This window comes from Telopea speciosissima, chromosome 1 (assembly GCF_018873765.1).
Source record: "Telopea speciosissima isolate NSW1024214 ecotype Mountain lineage chromosome 1, Tspe_v1, whole genome shotgun sequence".
In the NCBI taxonomy this organism is placed as follows: domain Eukaryota; kingdom Viridiplantae; phylum Streptophyta; class Magnoliopsida; order Proteales; family Proteaceae; genus Telopea; species Telopea speciosissima.
The window spans coordinates 75,847,115-75,870,907 of record NC_057916.1 but is presented as its reverse complement, the minus strand read 5'-3'; the positions used below and the strand labels follow the sequence as shown (position 1 = coordinate 75,870,907).

Here is a 23,793-nt window from a genome sequence, read left to right as displayed (position 1 = left end):
AGCTTTTCGACTCGAATAGATGCTCCAGTTACCTTGCTAAATCTGCATGCCGATTCAAACACCGAACTCTCGAATCTCGATTTCTTGCGATGTCTGCGATCGTATACACCTAACTCCAACCCGTGACTCTGTCCATCTATATTAGGGTTCTTCTCAAATTAGAAGTCGTTTAAGACCTCGCTTGACACCTAATCTCTCAATCAAATCAATGAATCCTGCCTTTCCCCTCCAAAATCCGAGCTCCCACGACGATGTTAACCTACCTAGATCTCGCTTTTACCAGACAAGAACCAGAACTCTCTGGCAAGTCTTAGAAACATTCGCCGCCGCTCCCCGGCGAGACCGTTAACAATTCTCAGGCGAAACGTTTCGCCAGTCCTAGTTATCAGGCACGGACAGATAACATATTAATTGGAACGCCTTAGAATGGAGGTCTGAGATGGATTGTTGAAAGGTTCGCTCGGCGGCTTCCGGCGGTTTCCGGCAGATTCCCGGCGATGAAAAAGGGAGGTTCGTGGGGGATGCGAACTCTAGGGTTTCACGCGTGTGCCGCCTCGTGTCTGAGTTTATGTTAACACGAACGAGGCGCTTCTGCGAGGGAAGAAATCGAACGGCCATGGGAATGACACGTGTAGCAGTGCCGATTGTGTGGATCACGCGTATGATGGTTCGGGGTTCGTCTAGGGCACATGATCAAGATTCTTGCATCATGCATTTTCTCAGGTTGAAGATTCGTTCAATCGTATAAACACTCAAGACCCGTTTGTTTGCCGCGCAAAAAGGGTTGGGAAAGGAAAAGTCGTGGGTCCTACATGTAATTGGACCAAGAGACAGCAAAGGCAATGAAAGTAAAAGATGAGGTGGAAATGTGGAATAATAAAATAGGGCAAGAGTTCTCTACTTGTTCCCATGGTCTCTACACAAGCATCTGGACCAATGGGTGAACATGCCTAGGTATTTATCCAGGGGTAGAGGCATCATCTCACGATGCTCTGTGAGAGGGCATAGGAAACACCAAGTAGAGATCTCTTTCCAATAAAATAATAGGGCAAGAGGATGCCAATTTGTCGTGTAACCCCTGTACTAGCACGGTAGCCAATGAAAATACGCACAAAGGCGCATTAATTTGGATGTGATTTTTTATTTTATTGGGGTTGAAAGGTCTTTTCACATGCAAAAGCATTGATTTGTGTCTAGGCGCAGGAATCATTCAACCAGTTAGTATTCTTTTCCCCAAAATAATAATATGGGAAAAAGAATTTTGTCTTGCAACATGTGTGTTGCCTATGAAAGGAGATGAAATGATCACCTTGTCTCTTATGACTATGAAAAGTCCCTCGTTTATGTTACCAATAAAATAATAGGGCAAGAGGATGCCAATTTGTCGTGTAACCCCTGTACTAGCACGGTAGCCAATGAAAATACGCACAAAGGCGCATTAATTTGGATGTGATTTTTTATTTTATTGGGGTTGAAAGGTCTTTTCACATGCAAAAGCATTGATTTGTGTCTAGGCGCAGGAATCATTCAACCAGTTAGTATTCTTTTCCCCAAAATAATAATATGGGAAAAAGAATTTTGTCTTGCAACATGTGTGTTGCCTATGAAAGGAGATGAAATGATCACCTTGTCTCTTATGACTATGAAAAGTCCCTCGTTTATGTTACCAATCCCACTAGCGTAAGGGCCATGCTGCCAGGCAGAGAACCCTCTCCCATAAAATTCCTGCCAAATAGGATAAGACTTTGAAGAAAGGTAGGGTGGGATAATTTCATTGGCACATGCGAACAAACAACTTTGGTTTTAGAATTGGGAAAGGTTGGGAACCCCACCGGTGCTCTCTCTCTCTCTCTCTCTCTTTTGAAATTATCCTATTGACCCTAGGGATGTAAATGGATAACCGAAATCCGAATCCGAATTCGCATCCGTATTCGTTTAGGGGCATCCGTATTCGTTTAGAGATATCCGGAAAATAATCCGAATATTCCGATTAAAATCCGTCCGGAAAAAAATCCGAATACTTAATAGTAAAAAATTAAGTAAATAATGATTTTTAGGGTTTTTGAAGATTAAACAAGTTCTAGAATATGATGAAAAGAGAATCATGATCTAAGAGATATGGATTGAGAGAGAATTGTATCCGCTAGGGGGAGGAAGGTCCGGATTACACAAGGCAGATATGTAAACGGATGGTCGAAAATCCGAATCCGATCCGCATCCGAATCCGTTTAGAGGTATCCGTATTCGGCCAGGGAATATCCGGCTCCGATCACATCCGATCCGAATCCGATCCGTTTACATCCCTAATTGACCCTCCTATATGATACCCTATCCTACACCCCCATGCCCCCATTGGTGTCGCCCTCCCTCTCTCTTTAGAATTGTATGGACAACCTTCATAGTGTCTCATTTCTCTATTCCGCCCCACTTCTTTTTTCCATCAAACAGATAGGACCTAAGTGTTTTAAAAATTGGGATCTGGTTTGGATCGGATTTTGGTGAAGGCTGATTTGGAATGGGTGTTAGTGGAACAAATATACTGAGCCAATCCAATCCTGGTTGATGGATTTGTTTGGGGTGGGTTCGACAGAGAGAGAGAGAGAGAGAGAGAGAAGGGGATTTGTCGTTCTGGTTTCCTCCAAGTTTTGCTTTTTTTCCTTTTGCTTCTCTGGTGTCCTTCAAGTTTTGCCATTTTTTTTCCTTTTGCTGATGAGAATAATATCATCAACGAAAGCCAAGTGGGAAATGGCCTCACACCCTCTTGTAGGACAAATGCCATAAATTTTTTGTTGATGGAGGCTGTATCAATATGGGAAGATAAATGTTCAACACAAACAAGTAGGAGGACAAAGGGTCTTCCTATCGAAGACCTTTGGATGAAGATAAATATTGAAGGACTCATTAAGAAGAATAGACATTTCCATCCACTCCACACAAAACATAACTCTGTTAATCCAATCATCATGAAACCCGTATATAGAGAGAGCACCTTTCGAATAAAAGACCACTCCAGGTGATCGTAAACCTAATTCATGTCAATCTTAATTGCTATATAGCCAAACTTGCCTTTCCTCTTTTTCATAATACAAGAGAATAGTTCATGACTAATAAGAACATTGTCTTGAATGTGGCAGCCCTTGATAAATCCATTATGATTGAGGCTAATAAATTTGTAGACAATAGGATGAAGTCTATTCACAATTTTAGAAATTATGATGACACAGTAGTCCATTCACATGTTCACATCACCAATGAGGAACAACCTCCCGATCCAAGGCTTGCCTTGGTGGTTTGCTACTCCCTTGGGAGAGGGCTTGATCGGTGGTTCAAGTCTCCTTGGCGGCACCAAGCCTACATTTACTTGTTTTCCAAGAAGTAGAGCCCTATAGGTACCATTTTTCTTTTTATGGAAAAGATAAAGAAATTTATTTAAATGTAAAGGTTAATGTCATCTGTTACATTTCCATGGGAGCAATACCTACGTATTGCTTGGGCTAACTGATGAGCAATATAGATATCATGTCTGTCTATGGTGTCCTTTTTTATTATTACAACATTCTTAAAAAGAAGTAGATCTGCCTTAATGTCAAATAGAAGAGAAAAAAGTTTCCATGGCCATGGGTAGTCCTGTTGGTTCTCTAGCCACCTGACCAGTTCTAGAGAGTCAATCCAAAGTTCTATTCTGCTGCTTCCCAGTGATAATGCACTTTTGATGCCCTGTTAGAGTCCTTTGGTTTCTGCTTCTGATGTTGTACCTGTGCAACCAAAATCCATTATTGCAGTTGTCAAACTATTGCTATGAAAGATCGCTGCTCCTCATCCACCAATTGAAGTGGTTGGATCAAAACTGCCATCAGTGATGATAATGTGTTTGTCAATAGTTGGCAGTTGCAAATAGTAGTCTAGGGTTGGTGATGGGTGTGGTGCTTCAGTGATGACACCCTCTGTTTGGGAGTTGTTGAATATTTGTAAATCCTTCTCCCATCTCTGAATTGTTTTGATGATTCCCATAGGGTCCAGTTTTGTGCCTTTGAAAATGGTCTGATTTCGATCCTGCCATATAAAATATCCAGTGATGCAAGCGACTTGGAAAATTGTATTCTTCTGCAACTTTGTTAACCCCTGTGTTGTGCAGATGTTATTGAATAACTGAGTGAGATCCTGGTATTGTGCGCAGACCAAGTGACCCGGCAGCCCAAATTCTCTTTGAGACATCACACGATAGTAGGATATGCCAAGTCGTTTCCTCCTTGTGATTGCAAAGAGGGCATAGTGTATCGGTTTGTATAAAGCCTTGAAGTCGGACCTTGGTTGGCAACCCATTTTGTAGGACTTTCCAAGCAAACAATTTGAATTTAGGATGGGTCTTTAGATTCCAGATTGTTTTCCAATTCAGATGTGGACCTCTACCATTTGGAACAAGATGAGATGAAACCAGCTTGGTAGTGAATTGCCCGGTTTTATGAAGGGGTGATATGAGGAAATCGAAGTGTGGGTGTGCTGGGAGTTGGATTTGTAAAATCGCCTGTGCGACTGGCTGTGGGAACATTGAGGAGATGAGGGGTATGTTCCAAGTTTGATCTATCATGAGATCATTAACTTTGTTGTATGGAATTTGGTGTAATAATGGGGAGGGGTGAGGTTGGTACCGAGGCAAGGTGGGGATCCAAGGTGAGTACCATATTGAAGCAAGCTTGGCATTCCTTATTTTCCAACAAACAGTTTTTCTCATGTCCGGCAAAATAGAGCGAATACCCTTCCAAACCCAAGAGCATTGTTTTTTCCGACTTACACAGTTTGAATCAAAGAGGGAGGAGTGGGGGAAATACCTTGCTTTCAGAACCCTTGTCCATAAGGATTGTTGACTACTAAGCAAATTCCATCCCAGTTTCATCAAAAGAGCCTTATTGTGAACAAGAGCAGTACGGATTCCTAAGCCACCAGAGCTTATAGGTGAGCAGACCTTGTCCCAAGAGATAAGGGAAAGTCCTTTCTGATCATGCTTTTTACCTTTCCAGAAGCGGGCATTAATTGAGTCCAATTTGGTACAGATAGTCTGGGGGAAGGAGAAACAGGACATCAAGTAGTTTGGGACAGAGTTAAGCATTGATTTAATCAGAGTGGTTCTACCAGCTTGTGATAGGAGGTGGCTATGCCATCCATTCAACTTGCCTTGAACTTTGGAAATAACATCAGAGAGGCTTCTAATCTTAGAAATTGGGGGGAGGAGGGGGGTTCCCAAATATTTGGCAGTAGGGTCCATTTCAGGGATACCTAGGAACTTCTTAATAGAAGCCCGTAGGCTAGATGGGGTGTTGGTGCTAAAATAGATGCTACTCTTAGCCAGGTTAATCTGTTGCCTAGACAGATCTTCAAATAGGGAGATAATGGATTGGAGAGTGGAGATGTCTTCCTGGTTTGCTCGGCAAAACAGTAACGTATCATCTGCAAAGAAAAGGTGAGTAATTTCTGGAGCGCCTCTTGCAATTTTGATTCCCCGAAACATGTTTAGGTCTCTGTAGGTTTGGATTAGTCAAGAGAAACACTCCATGGCAGTGATGAACAGGTAAGGGCTTAGTGGGCAACCCTGGCATAACCCTCTGGTGGATTCAAACTAGTTGAAACAACTGCCCCCGATTTTGAGAGAGAAGGTGCATGCAAAGAGTGTTGTGATCATGTCTCCCCATTCTGGTGGAAAGCCCAAGAACCCAAATTTGATCCCTTGTGGGGCCTGATGGCCAATCGGCCATTGAATTGCACCAAAAAAAGAAGAGAGGAAAAACCTACTCCACAAGTTTTCTAACTATGAGTTTAACCCATTTGGTAGTCCGAAAAAGTGCTTCCAAATTGATCTCATCTTTCATTTTCAAATTCCAATTTTTCTTTGTTTAGTAATAACTTACAAATTTTCAAATTCCAATTTTTATTTGTTCAATAAAATACTATTTCTATCAATATCAATATAAATTCCGACCCATATCTTTCGACTCCGAAAAAGAATTAGACTTTAGATTAGGTCATGAATCATAATAAGAATTCTATCTATATTACTATGGATAGAATATGGGGGGGGGGGAAATCTCTTATTTTTCCTTTTTTTCTATTGCATGCAATTACATTCCAGTCCTTTCTCAAAAAAGGGGACTTTAAAAATAAATAAGAGATTACTTTGTTCCTGATAGTCATTTTCTTTAATCAGTGGATAGGAGGATACTCTGAATCGGGATCATGGGAAAGTACTTGATCGTTTCTACCAACTTAAAGCCCCATTGAAATTCCTTTTATGTAGTCCTGTTATACCAAATAACAGCCCGCTAATAGGAAACGGACACTTGGAAGGCAACTTGAGCCGCATGACTCCCAACATAATGTACCACACTCCTAGTGGGACTCTGATCACTGACGCGATCACATCGGGAACAATCCCTAGACTTGGGGAACACGAAACCCAACCAAAGGGCCAGGTGAGAGGCGTACAAAAATAGAAGTCTTCATCGTCTCAGTAACTGCGAGCCCTATATATAGAGGAAGGGGGACCACCGAGAGGTACAATCTCTTTTTTGACTCTGACTCTAACTTTGACTCTTTCAGTATCCTTCTCTTACTGTTTTGCCGGACTGACTTTGGCATTGGAGAGTCCCCCCTCGGAGTCTGCTCCGGGCCTCTTTACTGTCCTCTTCCTTTTGCAGGTCTCCACGTCATCCAGCAACATTCCGGCGGCAACAAGTCCCAACTTACATTATCTCTATTACTAATCTTTTTGTGTACCTTGGTGTTACTAACTGTCCACTCTTTTTTGTTTGATCCCCGGTATGGTAATACATGCAATAGTAAAAACTCCATACATTTGATCTTGAGAGTTTGTGTCTATACCTCCATCGAGACTTCCGATAGCATGAGACTAATCGAAAAGATTAGACCGAGATATCTCCTTCTAAAGTATGGCGCTTTTTCATTTGAGATTTTGGATCTCAAATTGTCATTCAGAAAGTGTGATTGCTTTTTCATGCTTTTGTTGAGCATGCCACATTGCATCATTTGGCAAGAGTTGGGACGAGATTTAGAAGCCATAGTAGTTTCTGACCATATTCTCCATAGGGCCCTCTTATCTCTTCCTTCTCCGAGCTCGGCTTATGGAAGAAGGAATCGAGAAAAAGGTATCAATAACAACTGGTTTTATTACGGGACAGCTCATGATGTTCATATCGATCTATTATTTACCTCTGCATCTATATACATTAGGTCATATGATTCATTAGTGGTGTCAACCTATCAGGCTGGTCAATTAGGTCAGGCTTAACCGGTCCGACCAATTTAAGGCTTTGCACCTTTTCTACTTGTTTAGGTACTTGGGCATCAGAAGACAGGGCATGTACTTCAGTACATGTTTCTATCTTGTAGATCAGTTATTGTTCCATAATCGGGCTCAAAGTAATCGAACTATATATGGGCTAAATGGATTTAAATGTGCTAATCATGGTTGGTTGTCGATTGGTCACAGACTCACAATATTCAATCGATCTCGATCGGGTATCCATCAAGCCACTATCTTGCACCGGAAATGCTCGATTATTAATCAATCAGTACTTGAGCTCAGCACATTTAGTAATTGATCGGGCCAACCTCGGGCTTTATCGGTTTAACTGATGGATTGGGTTGGGTTTATCGGTGTTGGCCAACTTTGACACCCCTATTTCACACACTTGGCGTGGTACCTGGGCCGTCGAACTGAGAGAGTTAACAGAAGAGCTACACACTAAAAAACTTCGAAGCTTTTTAGATTCCACTTCTCATGACAGAAAACCCGCGGGAAATGGAACAAAGCCCAAACGTTTCTTCGATGAATACGGAGACCCCAGTCGCAGAACCTGAACGTGATCAGTCAGAATCTTCTCCTCAAATCTGTTCTGAAGCTCAGGAAGATCGCTGTGAATCGAAAGCCTCACTTGATGGAATGGGGATTATGAAAGCTATCGAAGTTGTCGAGAGGGACTCGATGGCCATTGCTGAAAGCTTCACCTCCCTCTTTTCTTCTCTCCGTTTGGCTCTATCTGAGGTCAGTCATTTCGTTTTAGCCGAATTGGTACTTTGTGTTAGGTGAATTTATTACAATCATGGCTATACTCTAGGTTAATGATACCTGCGAATACTGTTGAGTTTTAGGTTAAATCATCGGGAGAAATTCCTTTTGTTGTATCTTTTTAAACCACTCTCATGATTTTAGTCAAGGATTTATAATTCTCTGAGGCAGTGAACCAGATGTATTTCCTATTGAATCGTACGATTAAAGTCATGATCAGGTTTTAATTGGACTTTCAATATTATCGGATTTGATATCATTAATTCGATTTCGATGAAGTGGAGGATAATTTGAACATTGATACATTAACAAGAAAAAAGAGGTGAAGCTCTATGGAAATGGTGGCAGACAAGGCAGTTACGTAATTGGGGTTGTGATGATTCACTCGATAAAGCACGAGCTTTATCAGCTTCTAAATGCCTCGTCAATTACAAAAGCTTTTGGGTCGTCATAATATATGCACGAAATCCTCTTGCTAAAACTATGAATTCTTTCAGATAGTTGTTCATATTGACTTGGATCTATAGTGATTTCAGTGTAAACTTGTAGGTTACTAGCAGTTCAGTTGATCACATGCGTTGCTTCAGTGATGCTGCAGGCCACCTGCAAGAATCTGGTAAACAAATTTACTTGAATCATAGCAATCTTTACTCATGTTACTTTGATCCTTTATGGTTGTAAGTACTATATAGAAAATTTTAAGATATTTAATTTAATTAATAATGAGGAATCCAGTTTTGACAATATTATTGTGCATGCTGAAAATGGGAGGGATCACATAGAATGTTGCCCATAGAATCAGAGCTTGGAGGATTAAGTGGAGAGTCACTTTGGAGTCATATAATTGATGCATTTCATTAAAACTAAACTTTTATAAGACAAGGATATGATCAATAATGTTTTATAGTAATTAATCTTAGTTGACAGAGAAACAAGTCATATATTCAATAAATGTAGCTGAGAAGGATCTTGACATGGATAAGAGGCAAGTCTTGGAAGTATAGGACCAAAAACAAGAGTATCTAAGTGAACTTAGATGTAGCTCTAATATGTGGCACTAGCTTTTCCTTGTTCAAACAATAACTCATCCTTATCCCTAATAAATGGGGTCGGCTACATGGATCCTGGCCCACCAATCAGCTCTACTCGAGGTCATACTTAATACAAGGCCTAAGCTATGCATGTCTTTCCTCACCATTTCTCCTAAGGTAATTTTAGGTCTTGCCTTGGCTCTTTTAGTTCCTTCAATATGACTCCAATCACTCCTCCATACTGGAGCATCCAAAGGCCTTCGTTGAACATGACCATGCCACCTCAAACGACTTCTCGTAGCTTATCATGTATCAGAGCTACTCCCAAATCAACTCTAATGCGATCATTCCTAGTTTCGCCACTCATCCATCTCAACATCCTCATCTCCGCGCACTAAGCTTATCCATATGATGCTTCTTAACTGCCCAACATTCTGCACCATACATCAAAGCCGGTCATGTGACTGTCCTATAAAAATTTTCTTTAAGTTTTAAAGGAATACGTCATTGACACAACACTCCAGACGCACCTCTCCATCCATCATATTCTTATTCTCTATGAAACATCATCCTTTATAACACCTTCTTAATTTATGATTAAGCCCACCTACCTAAATAATCACTTTGCGGAATCTCCCTCTCTTCAATTTTCACCACCTCATTATCTATCCTAGTGTAACTAATGTTACACACTATATACTCCGTCTTCGTTCTACTTATCTTAAAACCTTTTAATTCCAAGGTTGATCTCCATAACTCCAAATCGGTGTTAATCCCTACATTTGTTTCAACCACCAAAAATATCATCTGCAAAAAGCATACACCAAGGAATTTCATGTTAAATGTCTCTGGTTAAATCATCCATGATAAGTGCAAACAAATAAGGTCTTACAGTTGATCCTTTTTGTAACCCAATTGTAATTGGGAATTCACTACCTTGACACCCCCCCACAGTTTTTACACTAGTCACATCATACATATCTTTAATTATGTCCACACATTTACTTGAAACACTTCTCTTCTCTAGTACTTGCCAAATTAACTCCCTAGGAACTCTATCATAAGCTTTTTCTATGTCAATAAAGACCATATGGAGATTGATGTAAACTGGCTATCTAAAACCAGCCGCAGGTGTAGAGATTCTTCCCTACACCAGCCTAAGTAACCATCGGGTAGGTGTAGGGATGAATCCCTACTCCAGCAACAGTCGTGGGGATTTTTAATATTTGTTTTATTTTTATTGAGTTGTAATCTAATTAGGATTCCTAGTGCAAATCTGAATCCTAATTAGAAGTCCTAAGTCGTAGTGAGCATTCCTATTTTGAGTCCTAGTCATAGTTAGGATATGTTTTATGTCCAGCCTTGAAGGCTATATAATGTAAAGAGCTCCATTGAACCCCCCACGATTTAATGAAGAAGATTATTGCTTTAATGCATTCCACTGTCCTGAGATAGGCTGTGAAGGTGAGGCTGAGATAGCCTTCACTGGTTCACTATTTTCTCTCCTTCGAGTGCATTCAAGTTTGTCAAGTTTGTTGCTGCCGATTGTGTGAAGGTTCAAAGATTAGTTACTCAGATCTGTTATCAGTCCAAGGATCCATCCAACACAAGTAAGCTTTCATCCCAACCCCCCAACCCTTCTTCTCCTATCCGTACCATCAAACCCTAACTCCATTAAACCCTAACCCTAAGTTCATCTAATCCTCCATTCTGCCCTAACCGATTGCATTAAACCCAAGCAGATTCTGGTTTTGGTTTTAGTTGGATTGACATCCATATAGAGTTACATTATTTGGTATATGGAGATCCTTCTTGCAATCTCTAAAACTTTCCATGATTTTCCTAAGTAATTAAATTGCTTCTGTTGTGCATCTTCCTGGCATAAAATTAAATTGGTTCTCTGTAATAGTAGTTTATTGTCTCAAGTGGGTTTCAATAATTTCATAGTATGAATTATTAGTTTTATGCCTCTATAGTTATTGAAACTCTGAACATCACCTTTATTTGTGTAAATCGAAACCACAATGCTTTTCCTCCATTCATCTGGAATTCCTTTGCTCATAATCTAATTAAACAGCTTGGTTAGTCAAGATAAACTACAAATTCCTAAGCTCTTCCATGCTTTTATTGGGTCCTCATCTGGGCCTTGTGCTTTGCCTACTTTCTCTCCCTCAAAGTCCCACTTTCCTTGTTTGACCAATTTAGTGGGCATTTTCCTTTCGATTCGCCTAGAAGATCTTTAGCAACCTTCTTAATACAAGTAGTCATCTCATTCCACATCGTATTATTTTCTCCCTCAAAGTCCCACTTTCCTGGTTTGACCAATTTATCTGTAAATGATTTCTAATTATCTCCTTTTGAGCTCCACCACCTTATCCTATGGAAAAGTGGGGCACATATCCATGATCACTAATCTATGTTGTGCGGTTGGATTCTCCCCAGTTATAACCTTATAGTCCCTTACATAACAATCTATTGGACCTTCTAGTTAGGAAGAAATCTATTTGGCTACTACGATGCCCACTTTTGAAGGTAACTAAATGCTCCTCTCTTTTCAAAGCTAGTGTTTACAATGGATAATAAGCCACAGCAAAATCTAAAACTAAGATCCTCTCCTCATTCCTATCTCTAAAACCATATCCTCCATTTACCTTTATATCCTCTAAGATCTTTTTCAACATGTCCATTCAGATCACCCCCTATAATAATCTTTTCTCTTTGACTAAAACCTTGCACTAATCCATCCATGTGTTCCCCAAAGTGTAACTTAGTACTTTCATCCAATCCTATTCGAGGTATGTAAACGCTAATTATATTGACGACCTCTTTCTCCAGTACAAGGTTGATGGATATAATCCTATCTCCAAATCTTTTAACATCCACCACATCATTCTTTAAATCTTTATCCGCTACTATGCCCACTCCACTTCTATTACTTTTATGTATACCAAAGTTTAAAGTCATCCAAGTGCTTAGCTTTTTTACCCTTCCATCTAGTCTCTTGAATACAAGTTATGTTAATCCTTCTTCTCCTCGTAACATTTCTCCTCGTAACATCTATCAATTCTAGATTCTTACCTGTTAAAGATCCAATGTTCCAAGATGCTAATATAATTCTGCGTTTTTGGACTAACTTCTTTACCTGTACTCGTCCACAGTGTGAGAACACTTGCTTACTTGTCACCGCATCCGGGCACCGACGTGGCGTGTCGCTTACAGGGGACGCCCTAGCTAACCCTTGCTCACTTAATACTACACCTGGGTCATAGTGTAGCGCGTTGCTTATTCTGGCGGGAACACCCTAGCACAATGGGTTTTTCCATGTGCAACTAAAACCAAAAAATGCACCAATGGTAGTTTTATGCTGCTACTTGGAGGTATTTATTGGGAAAAGGTTAAACTTCATCTGGTTAAAATGGCAAGAAAAGACATGAGTGCTTATGAAAATAGCATACATGTCGTAATATTTCAACCTGTCTTGGGTTTGGGTTATATATATCTCAGGTTTTTATTGTTTTCTCTTTGCCTTCAAGATTTGGATGATTCTGTTATGTAGGTTTGAGATCTTCCATCAATCACAATGTGCAGGAGGCAATTTCTGCTTTACATCACTTATGCATGAAAAAATTGCAACACTCCTGCTTGATGTATATATATATATATATATATAAAAAAGAAGATATAAGTTACAAAATAATTGACTTGATGAGATGCATTTCAAATTGGAAAATTCAAACATGCCCAATGTTGTTCTCCTAGTCATGAAATTAGATTTTAAATTTCCTCTATATTCTTTTGATTTTACACAATGAGGTAGATCTTGCCCATAAAATTTGCGATGTCTGGCTGAAATAGATGTCCTCTTGGGCTGCTAGGTGACTGTGTATACTGGTCAGTTTAAGGTGAAAAATTATGTGATTGTAGTATGAACTGCCATATTTGGTGAGTAGAATGTTGGATAGTTAAGGAAAAGCTTGCCCGTACAATGGGTGTGATGAAGATGACAATGTTGAGTAAATGAATACAAACTCTGAAAAATAAAAACTAAATCAGAACCCACATCAATGAATCTGGGAGCCCCCAGTCTGTGTGCAAAAATGTATTTTGATTGGGATGATTTTATCATCTATGACAAAGATGATAGCCTCATGACCTTGACTGTTCGAAACCAGAGCCATACCTGTTCGATAGTTACTTTTCAAGTGCAGAATGCCGTAATAGCAACCAGTGGGTAGGAGCACTCTGATATAAGTTGGAGGTTTTAAAGGGCATAGAAATGTTGAGGTCAACTTGGATTGAATTTAGTAGAAAAGGATTTGAAGACACAGGGAATATGGTGTTTAATTTAATGGTGGATGAACAGGATTCATGTAACTCCAACAAGTTGGGTGGATTTCTGATGAAAATGGAAATAATGCTTGATATGTGGTACTCTGTCCAACTCTACGCCTGAGTTCTGTAATTGCTACAGTGTTGAATAATAGTTCTTATGATGCAGTAGCATTAGAGTGATTGGACTGATACGACCAGTTTTGGAAACCCAAGCCCAACCCGAGTTTTTGGACCAACAAGAGTTGGTAGGGGTTTATTAGCTACGTGGGGATATCTTTGTAATTGCCTTCTCTTTTGGTAGGGACTTAGCTATACATAGGAGTTGTTTCAAATTTAGTTTCCTATTTTGTTTTAACTTTCTTAGTTGAGTATATTTCTTTACTAAGTTGGATTTCTTTTTATTTATACCATGTAATCCCATCAATGGAAGATAGTGAATAGAATTGAATGAAGAACAGTTGGGTTTGCTTACCTGCATGGTATGATTGTGCTCCCTCTTTCTATTTCCTCTTTTCTCCTTCCAAATCAGGTACGTCTTCCTTAGTTTTTTTTTTTGGGTGAATAAAAATTTCATTACCAAAAGAGAGAAGAAAGAAGAATTACAAAAGGCCCCAAAACAGGAGGGCCAAACCAGCAGCCTAAGCATTAGCCTGAGCAACCAAGGAAACATTGGAGAGACCCCAGGATTGGACAATGGTCCTGTTCCTAGGGGTGTCTTTACAAGAAGAGGGGGGAAGTAAAGATAACTTTGCATTAATTTCAAAGGAAATGGAGTCCCAAATCTTCTAGTAAGGCCGAGAGTTGGAAGTCCATTTTCTCAAATTGTGCTCCATCCAAATATGGTTGAGGGTAGCACAGAAAGCCATCTTCCCGATCGCATCATAAGTAGAGGAGCCAGCAAAAGTCATATCAATCCAAATCCATTCTCTAGAGAAGGGAAGGATACATCTTCGAGCAGGCTAGCATTTGAGGAGAACACCCTTCCAAATTGCAGTTGCAGTAGGGCATTCAAAGAAGAGATGATTCAGGTCTTCATCACTGTTCCAGCAGAGACAGCAGGCACGAGAGACTAAGATCTGGCGGCTGCGAAGAAAAGCTTGAGTAGGGAGACAGTTGTTGAAGACTCTCCAGGCTGTGAAGCAATGCCTAGGAATGTGATGCTTGAACCAAAGGAGTCTATGCCAAGGAACCAAAGGGCCTTTCAGACGAATAAAATCCCAGGCAGCCTTGGAAGAGAAGGAGCAAGAGCTGTTAGAGGACCAAGTAACACAATCACCTCTTGAAGCAGCCCTTTTCTAGCGACCAAGTGGAGCTCATTCCAGATAGGAGTGAGGATAGGGCCAGATATTGGAGGAGCCCAACCATTGTGGTCAAGAATATTGGGAACCAAAGAAAGTCTATGCAGGCCTGAGGAGTAAATGGATCTGGGGGGTAGCTTGGTGAAGAAGAATTCTCATAGGATGCCAGTTGTCAAGCCAGAGGTACGTAGATTGACCATCACCAATGTTGGAGCGAATGACTTGAAGGACCAAGTGACGGCTGACAAGGATTTTCCTCCAAACCCAAGAAGCATCAGATAAAGGGGGATAGATCCAATCCACCCAAATGCTCTTTTTTTTTAGACTATCTTCTAGAGAAGCTTGATGATACCAGCTGAGTTCACTTCTTTAATACGACGAATGCCTAACCCTCCTTCCTTCTTGAGAAAGCACACAGCAGCCCAACTCAAGGGATGAAGGAACCTTGGGGAGTCAGAGCCCTTCCAAAGGAATGAAGCCATAAGAGATTCCATAGCCTTGATAGTAGCTTGAGGGAGCCCATAAACACCCGACCAGTAGATATAAGAGGCTTCCAAAACTGATCTAATGAGGACCAATCTGCCAGCATAAGTTAGAAGCTTACTTTTCCATAGCTGAAGTCTCTTCCGGATCATATCCAACAAAGGAGTGCAGTGGTGAGCAAAAAGTCTAGCAGGGATCAAGGGAATTCCCAAGTATTTGACAGGCTGCTGACCTTCAAGGAACCTAGAAATGGCTAGGAAGGCAGCTCTGTCGATATTAGAAACTCCAGCAAAGAAGATGAGAGTCTTGGAGGGGTTGATGCGAAGGCCTGATAGCTCTTTGAATTGTTGGAGACAAAGCAAAATAGACTCTAAGGAGGCAAGCGATGCCTTGGAGAATATCATCAAGTCATCTGCAAATGCCAAGTGAGTAAGCTTTAGGCCTTTACACTTGGGCAAAGGATTGATGAGCTTTTGGTTAGTGCAAATCTGAATCTGCCTGGAAAGGATTTCCATGGCAATAGTAAACAAGTACGGGGAGAGAGGGCAGCCTTGCCAAATCCCCACAGAAGCTCCGAAGTACTCTGCCGGACTGCCATTGACCAAAACTGAGAACTTTGGGGAAGAGATGCAAGAGCTAATCCAGTTAACAAAGGGTACAGGGAATCCCATCTGAGTCAGCACTTGAGCAATGAAGTCCCACCTTAGAGAATCAAAAGCTTTGTGGATGTCAATCTTCAGGAGCAGCGACGGAGAGTGATTCTTCCTATCAAAGCCTCGGACAATATTATTATACAGAAGGATGTTATCAGAGATGTTCCTGCCAGGGATGAAAGCTGTTTGGTTATCACTCACCAATAGATCCACCACACTCTTGAGCCTTCTAGCTAGAATTTTAGCAATGAATTTGTTCAGAAGATTGCAAAGAGCAATGGGCCTAAAGTCATTCATAGCAATAGCACCTTCCTTTTTGGGGATAAGACAGAGGAAGGTGTGGTTGATCCCATTGACTTGATTGGGGTTAAGGAGGAAGCTCTCAATGGCAGCAATAAGGTCAACTTTGATGATGTCCCAAGCAGCTAAAAAGAATCCCATACTAAAGCCATCTGAGCCAGGAGCTCTATTGACCTTGAGAGAGTGTATAGCTTTGACAATTTCTTCTTCTTTGGGAATAGCACTTAAGGAATCCAAGAGTTCTGGAGCAATGAACTTGTTGAGCAAGTGGTTAGGGATAGGGGCATGATCCTGTTGAGGCCCAGAGAAAATTCCTCTGAAGTGCTGAACTGCCAGATCCTTAATATCCTTAACTGTGTTAGCAACAGAGCCATCCTACCGAGTGAGCTGGACAATAGAGTTAGCATTAACTCTAGCTTTGATAGACCGATGAAAATATGCTGAATTAGAATCCCCCAGATCCAGCCACTTGATTCTTGATTTTTGCTTGAGAAAGCTTTCTTCCCTAGCTAGCAAGGAGGAGAGCTGGATAGAGACCTCTTTTTCTTCAATAGCAAGGGAGTCATTGAGCAAATCAGACTGTAGCCTAGTTTGAATGGAAGCAAGTCTGTCTTTATACTCTTTAACTTGAAGAGTAATGTTGCCAAAGATGTTTAGGTTCCAGTCCTTGAGGGCAACCTTGACATTTTTAAGTCTCTTGGAGAAGGCTATGAGAGGGGTGGGGAAGGCAAGGACAGGCTTTTGCCAAGCTTCAAGGACAACGGGGAGAAAGGTTGGATGAGATGACCACATGTCAAAATATTTGAATGGTTTGGGACCAAAAGAAGTAAAGGGCTGGATGGCAAGAGAGATGGGAGAGTGATCAGAGATGCTTGGGTTTTCAAAAGAAGCATGAGAGGAAGGGAAGGAGTTGAGCCACTCTTCATTGACCAGAACTCTGTCAAGTTTGCAGTCAATGCAACTGTTTCCAGCCCTTTTATTGCTCCAGGTAAGGGGGAACCCAGTCCATCTGAGATCATTAACAGCTATATCTTCAATGCACTCATTAAAATCATTCATAGCATCCAGGTCACAATGGTCTCCCCCCTGTTTTTCATGACTGTAACGGATAATGTTGAAGTCTCCTCCCAGACCCCAAGGCTGGGACCCAATTTGGCTAGCAAAGGATCTAAGATCGGCCCATAAAGAAGTCCTTAGAGTAGGACAGTTTTCAGCATAAACTACTGAGAAGAAAAAGGAGAAATGGCCCAAGGAATCAGAGAATATGGTATGCAGATATTGAGAGGAGGAAGCAGAGAGGGAGATGGAAATTTTTGTGGGGTCCCACAGTAGCCAGATACGGCCATTGGTGTGGTGGTTGTAGTTGGAAAGCAGAGACCAACCAGGAGCAATAGAGGCAAGGATTTTGGAAGAGTTGGGCTCCTTAACATGAGTTTCCAGGAGGCAGCAAAAACTCGAGCGAGATGATCTAATACGCAAACGAACAGCAGCCTGCTTCGCTGGAGAGTTGTGCCCACGAGTGTTCCAGACAGAGCCGTGGATCATTGGGAAAGAGGTTGCAGGGGCAGCTAAGGCTCAAGGAGCCTGGTCAGCATAGCATGAGATTTGGTTTCACTATGGTGCCGCCAGCGATACGAGCTACCAATGGGAGCAGAAGGTGTGTGAGGCGGAGGGAGGAGGTCACGAGATAAAACAGGGGAGATAAGAGAAGCGGGTGAAGAAGATGATGGGTTCAACGGACATGGGCCAGGTCCCAAAAGAGAGTTAGGACCCGCCCGAGAGGAAGAAGAGCTCAAGTTGGTGCAACCTGACCCAGAGGAGGAAAAGGGTAAAGAGGCAAATGGGCCAGGGTTAAAGGAACCCGGCTCAAATGGATGAGCAGACAGCGTAGAGCCCAAGTGGCCACATGGAGGAGGAGGGTGAGCTGGAGAGGGCCCTACCTGATCCAGGTCAGTAGAAGTTGATGTCACGGGGTTCGATAAAGTAGGAGAAAGATGAGAAAGGGTTTCTCAGTTAGCAGGCAGGGGCAAAACGCAATCGCCAGAGATCAAGGGAGCAGCAGAGCTACTCAGAGGAGCAGACATCGACTTTGAAGCAAGAGCAGCATTGATTTCTAAGCCAAAGCCTAGAATAGAAGGCTCTACAGTAGGATCTTCTGCCATACGCGATCTGCTGCGAGGAAGCCAGGAGACTGAATCGATTCTAACCATCAGACTAGGGCTTCAGCATCGACTGAGATAGGTCCTTGGTGCTTTCCGGTGGCTTCTTCTTCTTCCATCGTTGGTTCCGGTGCTGGAATCTGGATCGTGAATGACCTCGAGAGGCAGAACGAGCAACCTTGGAGTGGAGATTTAGTGCCTCGGCACCACCATTAGGCAATAGCGCAGACCTATCCGTAGGAACTCCAACAGAACTAGCAGGTCCAACGCCATCCAAAGGAATAGAGTTGCAGCAAGGATCAGGGACATCAACCTCCAAGGGCTTGGCGGCAGGAGTACAGTGCTGGGAGTCATGGCCAAAGGTTTTGCAGACCAGGCATTGAGGAGGCAGCCAATCATAGTGCACTTCCTATTCAAAAGAGTAACCCTCCCCTTTGTTGACAGTGATAAACGCTGGGAGAGGCTCGTCAGTAGAAACTTCAACACAAATTCTCGCAAAGGCTAGACGATCCTTCCTGCGAGTGCGCAAATCAGAGAACAGTGGTTTTCCAAAGGCCGAGCCGATCAGACTGAGTCCATCAGTGCACCAGAAATGAAGAGGCAAGCCTGGCAAAGTAATCCACAGAGGAATAGAGGAAAGGTCCAGACGCCTAAGCTGAATTTGGCGAGTCCATTGACACAGGAAGATTGGCCTTTTGCCCACCAGCCATGGACCTCCTTCCAGGGCACGAGTCTTGTCTAGAGAGGAGGAGAATTTAAAGATGAAGAACCCATTATCTAGCAGAAAGGTATCCAGAGTACCTTGAGGGCGCCACTGCTTGGAAAGTGACAATTTGATGATAGGAAAGGGAGGTCGAGGGCCCAGAAAGTTACCCACAAGGCAGTCTTCCCAAAGCTTTGCTTCAGCCGAGAGCAGGTCAGGAGGACAGAAGACCACATTCGAAGAGCCAGTAGAAGAAGATGGAATAAAATGCAGAGGCAGTCCATCAGAGGTAGAAGAGGAGCCTGAAACGAGGATGGAACTCCAAGGAAGGGCCTGGGAATCAAGGGGGTGAAGAGGAGCAGGGGGAGGAGAGGGAGAAGCAGGGGCAGAACAGGGGGAAGCCATACGAGAAGACGAAGGAAGGGATCAGGAGACCTGCCGGAGATTCCGGCATGGAGGGACAGGGGAGGAGCATGGGACCAACATCTCCAGCAGGATATAGTGGTCTTCCTTAGTTTCTCTCCACTGCTATTCCTCTTCTTTTCCTTTCTTACTTTTCCTTTTCCCTGCTCCCTGTTCCTAGGGGTGTAAATGAATAGCCGAAATCCGTTTTCGTATTCGTATCCTTATCCGTTTAGCACTATCCGAATCCGTCTGAAAGCTAAACGGAGACGGATACGGATAGGCTATAGCTATCCGAAAAACTATATTTACATGTAAACGGATAAAATATCCGATCCGTATCCGTGTCCGTATCCGTTTAGCACTATCCGAATCCGTCCGATAGCTAATCGGATGCGGATGCGGATATAGCACTATCCGAGCCGAATCCGATCCGTTACAGCCCTACCTGTTCCTTCTTCTGCACCCCAGTCGCTGTTACTACCAGTCTGAGAAGAGTTCACTGGAACTCTACTTTTATAACTCAGATCAACCCCAAATTCTAGGGGATGGATCTCCTTCCTAGGTTGATTCAAGCCCTAGATCCCTACCCCCAAAACAGGTCCCTGTCGAGACAAAAACAGAACCCAGGCGTGACTCAGCTCCTCGCTGTCAGGTTCTTGTTTCAGAAATCCTTGGCCAGCTTTTTTGTTGCCTCTTGAGCCTATGCTTAGGAGGATTCGACAGTGCTAAAGGTTGCGAAATCAACCCTAAAATCTTGAGTCTAATGGATCACTATTGAGCGAGTTCTCCCACCTGCAAAAGAACCCTCTCCGCTGGTTATCGAAGTCGGGAGGTTGAAGATGATTTCCTCCCATTTGTCAATATTATTTTTAAAGTGAATTTCCTTTAGTTCTCCCTCCCCTCTTATTCCTCTTTATCCTTATTTTCGTTTTGCTTCCAAGTTTTGCCCCACTCAATAATTTTTAAACCCTTTTATGTCCTCTCTCCTTTACTTAACAAGTAAACCCTTGGAAAATCTGATTAATTACGAGATTGCTTATTTGGCCCAAGGAGAACCTAAACAGGGTTTTCAAACCCTGGGACAGCATCATTTTATCTCATCAATCATTTTGGGAGCTGTGATCATTTTGCAGGTAAGCATCCTCTTACTGAATTTATGAGTTGGAAAGTGTAAAGAATTCCAGAACCTCTAACCAGTGCCTTGCAAAGAGAAGAGAGAAGATAGAAAGAGATTAAGGGAGAAGAAGAGAGAACAATGGGAGAACAGGGCTGTGCGATAGATTGTATGTTCTATCGTACCAGCCAACATATATTTATATTAAAGCCAAAACAGAATTACAAAAGGAATATAACTCTTACCTAGTTAAGCCTAAAGCCTAAAGCCTAAACAGGAAACTTACTTAGACTAGGAAACTAACAATTAAAGACATAAAACAATACAGGATACCACGTTAGGAGGACTCCCCCTATTGTGTTACATATCTTAACATGAATTTATGGTTTGACATCTAACTGCAGCATGCTATCTATATTTTGGTGTTGGAAAGTTGCATTTTCATTGCCAACAGAAATTCCAGACATTCTATATTTATGATAAGCTAGAATAAAGCTCTAAAGTAAGTTGTTGTAATCTGACATATCTTATATAATCCATCAATTATACTTCATTGTGGACTTAGCCTACCTGTTGTGCTATGCTTATCAAGTTACCTAGATATTGTTACAATATTGATTTGTGTGTAGGACCTTTGGATCTTAACTAATTGGTCCTCCTTGAGGATGTTAATTAGAGTTGATCATATATGCTGTTTATGGAAGTAAAAATTGTACATCTCCTGGATTCATCCTTTTTAAATTCGGCAATAAGAAAACCATGTGTATGATGGCATGTATATAAATTATATATTATGGTCTAAAATTCTTAGCATGATAGTACCTTTCTCTCCCCCCCCCCCCCCAAAAAAAAAAAAAACAAAGAAAGAAAAAGAGAAGGAAAGAAGGTCAGATTGCTGAACTATTCTGTGACTTTCCTGATCTTATCTTCATTCTTATTGTCTCCTTATTCAGTACTTGATGCAGCAACTAAGGGGAACCGCTACATTAATTCATGTCTCAGGTACTTATTTATGCCCCCAAAAAATTATTTATTTTATGTTTGGAAGCAGGACTAGGAAGTCTGCTTTATAGTTGTTGTGGGAGCGAGTGGGAACAATAGTTTGAATTCAAAATTAGTAAAATCCATGCATAATGCTGATTTGAGGTTGGCAGTAGAGTAGAGTTGGGATAGCAGTACATTGTTGTATGATTTCAAAGCTCTCAGAATCAGGATTAAGCATGAGATTCCAAATGGGCATGTACATGATTAGAGTTATCTTCAGCTAAATTTCAGTTTATTTCCTTTATTACTAGAATATATCCACTTACAAGCATTTCTTATGTTGATTTAAATAAGGTTGAGAGACCTTGATTTTCCTGGTCACTTTTAGTTAACTATTCTAGTTTCTAGGTCAATCAATCTTAGGAAAAGCGAACGAGCAACCATTTATGGTTTCATAGTTTACTCCACTCATCATGGAGCAATTTTCATACGTACTTAAAACAAAAATTGCAGCAGATGAGAAGGTTTTTAATTTTTTCAACTTAAAAAATTGTGCTTAACAATTCTTCCCCCACTGCCCACCCCACTTTTCTGTGCAGGCTAAATGAAGAAATGAAGGGCATTGAAAATCTAGCAATGCAGTTGTATCCTTTTATCACTGTGCATGTTTATTTATCTAATGATCTGTTTGTCTTTCAATCCACTCGCACGAGTTTCAAATAGCTGGTAATGAAAAATTGAAGTGTAGCCTTTTCTCTTCACTCTAAGCTATGTTAATCATTTAAAAGAGACCAAAAAAAAAAAAAACAAAAACATAACTTAAGGAACAATGAATCCCCCTCCCAAGCTTAATTGTGTCATCATGGGGTTCTCTTTCTTTGTTTCCTGAGCACATGTTTAGAAAGATCCTGAGGAGAAACGTAGATGTTATGGACTCAGCTGTGAATAAGCTCGTCCGTCTTCCATGATTTTGAAAAACTCTGCCATGTTGGAGCCAAATCAAATATATCTGGAGGGCAAAATTCCTTTGTAGAGAGCTATTTTCACAATCACAAAAGTCAACTCTGGGAGTTCCCAAACCCAGTCCTTTTGGGTTTGCCATTGATGTTTGTTGTTGGGATATGTATATTGTTTCATTGGTAGAGTATTATCTTTGAATTTTATTTTCTTTATGTGTTTGCAACTTTTATTTTGGGGTTCCATTTTATGTTTACAGTTGTTTCAAGGAATGTAGAAAGAAGCTTGAATCCAGTCATATATTCTGATTTTGTTTTTGCTTTTACAAAACTTGTGGTCAGTAACCCAGGGACAAAATCAGTGGGTGGGCTCATTGTTCTTTCATGAGGAAGAGTGATGCGGCAATTCTGAGCATTGGATATCTCGAAAAAATGGTCTAAATTAGACATTTGTCAAATTTTAGCCCCAAATTCAATCATTCACTCTTCCATCGAATAACATCTCTCCTATTATGCCTAGGGTTTTTCCATGCTTTGTTTTGTCATGTGGTCAATTCCAACTAAGCTAAAGTTTGACATGTGAATGGGGATATTGAAGATCTACTTGTCCAAGGAATTTCAGCCGATTGCCAGGTGGCAGATATAGGCACTCACCCACTGCTTTTGCTCATGTGTATTGGCCCTCTAGAACTGCTTTCTGTCATCTATTAAACAACAGAAACTTGAGGAGCAGAAAAGGTATTTAAGGGGTTTTCAAAGTAATGTTATACGCATCATATTTATTTAGGTTCCCTTTTCTTGATATGATTGCCTGCGCTAGCTAGCTTAATACCGATCGTTGTTTTGACTTTTTGAGTACAAATTGTATAAAGTTAAAATTTTGGATTGAGCTTGTTTGCAGCCTGAGGGTCTCAATTAAGAAGCCGTCGTGTGGATTCCATGCTGATCTAATGGCTGGTAGGCAAGTTCAATTCAAAATTGCCACTCAACCCCAAATGACCTCGTCTACCAACTATTGGATTGGCATGAAATACACGTGGTGGCTTGTTAATTGAGTGCAACACGATGGCCGCTCAACCCCAGGCTGCAAACGGGCTTGATCCTAAATTTTTTACAAATCTGTTAAAAAAACAAAAGAACAACTCAGCCTTATCCCAATTAAATGGGTTTGTTAATTGAGTGCAACATGGTGGCCGCTCAACCCCAGGCTGCAGACGGGTTTGATCCTTAATTTTTTATGAATCTTTTAAAAAAACAAAAGAACAACTCAGCAGTATCCCATTTAAATGGGGTCG

The 23,793-nt window shown here is 41.3% G+C and overlaps 1 protein-coding gene across 2 annotated transcripts; it reads left to right on the top strand.

Moving 5' to 3' along the window:
- The first annotated feature begins 7,774 nt into the window (after nt 1-7,774).
- LOC122661783 lies at nt 7,775-22,731 on the top strand. 2 transcript variants are annotated; one of them, XM_043857290.1, is made up of 5 exons: nt 7,775-8,056; nt 8,630-8,696; nt 21,512-21,560; nt 22,142-22,186; nt 22,444-22,731. In XM_043857290.1, the coding sequence occupies exons 1-5, from the start codon at nt 7,793-7,795 to the stop codon at nt 22,508-22,510; spliced, it is 492 nt and encodes a 163-aa protein (XP_043713225.1). In that variant the 5' UTR covers nt 7,775-7,792; the 3' UTR covers nt 22,511-22,731. The 2 variants fall into 2 exon arrangements, with proteins under 2 accessions (XP_043713225.1, XP_043713233.1); XM_043857298.1 differs by lacking the exons at nt 22,142-22,186; nt 22,444-22,731 and adding an exon at nt 21,713-21,983.
- Nucleotides 22,732-23,793: the final 1,062 nt, after the last annotated feature.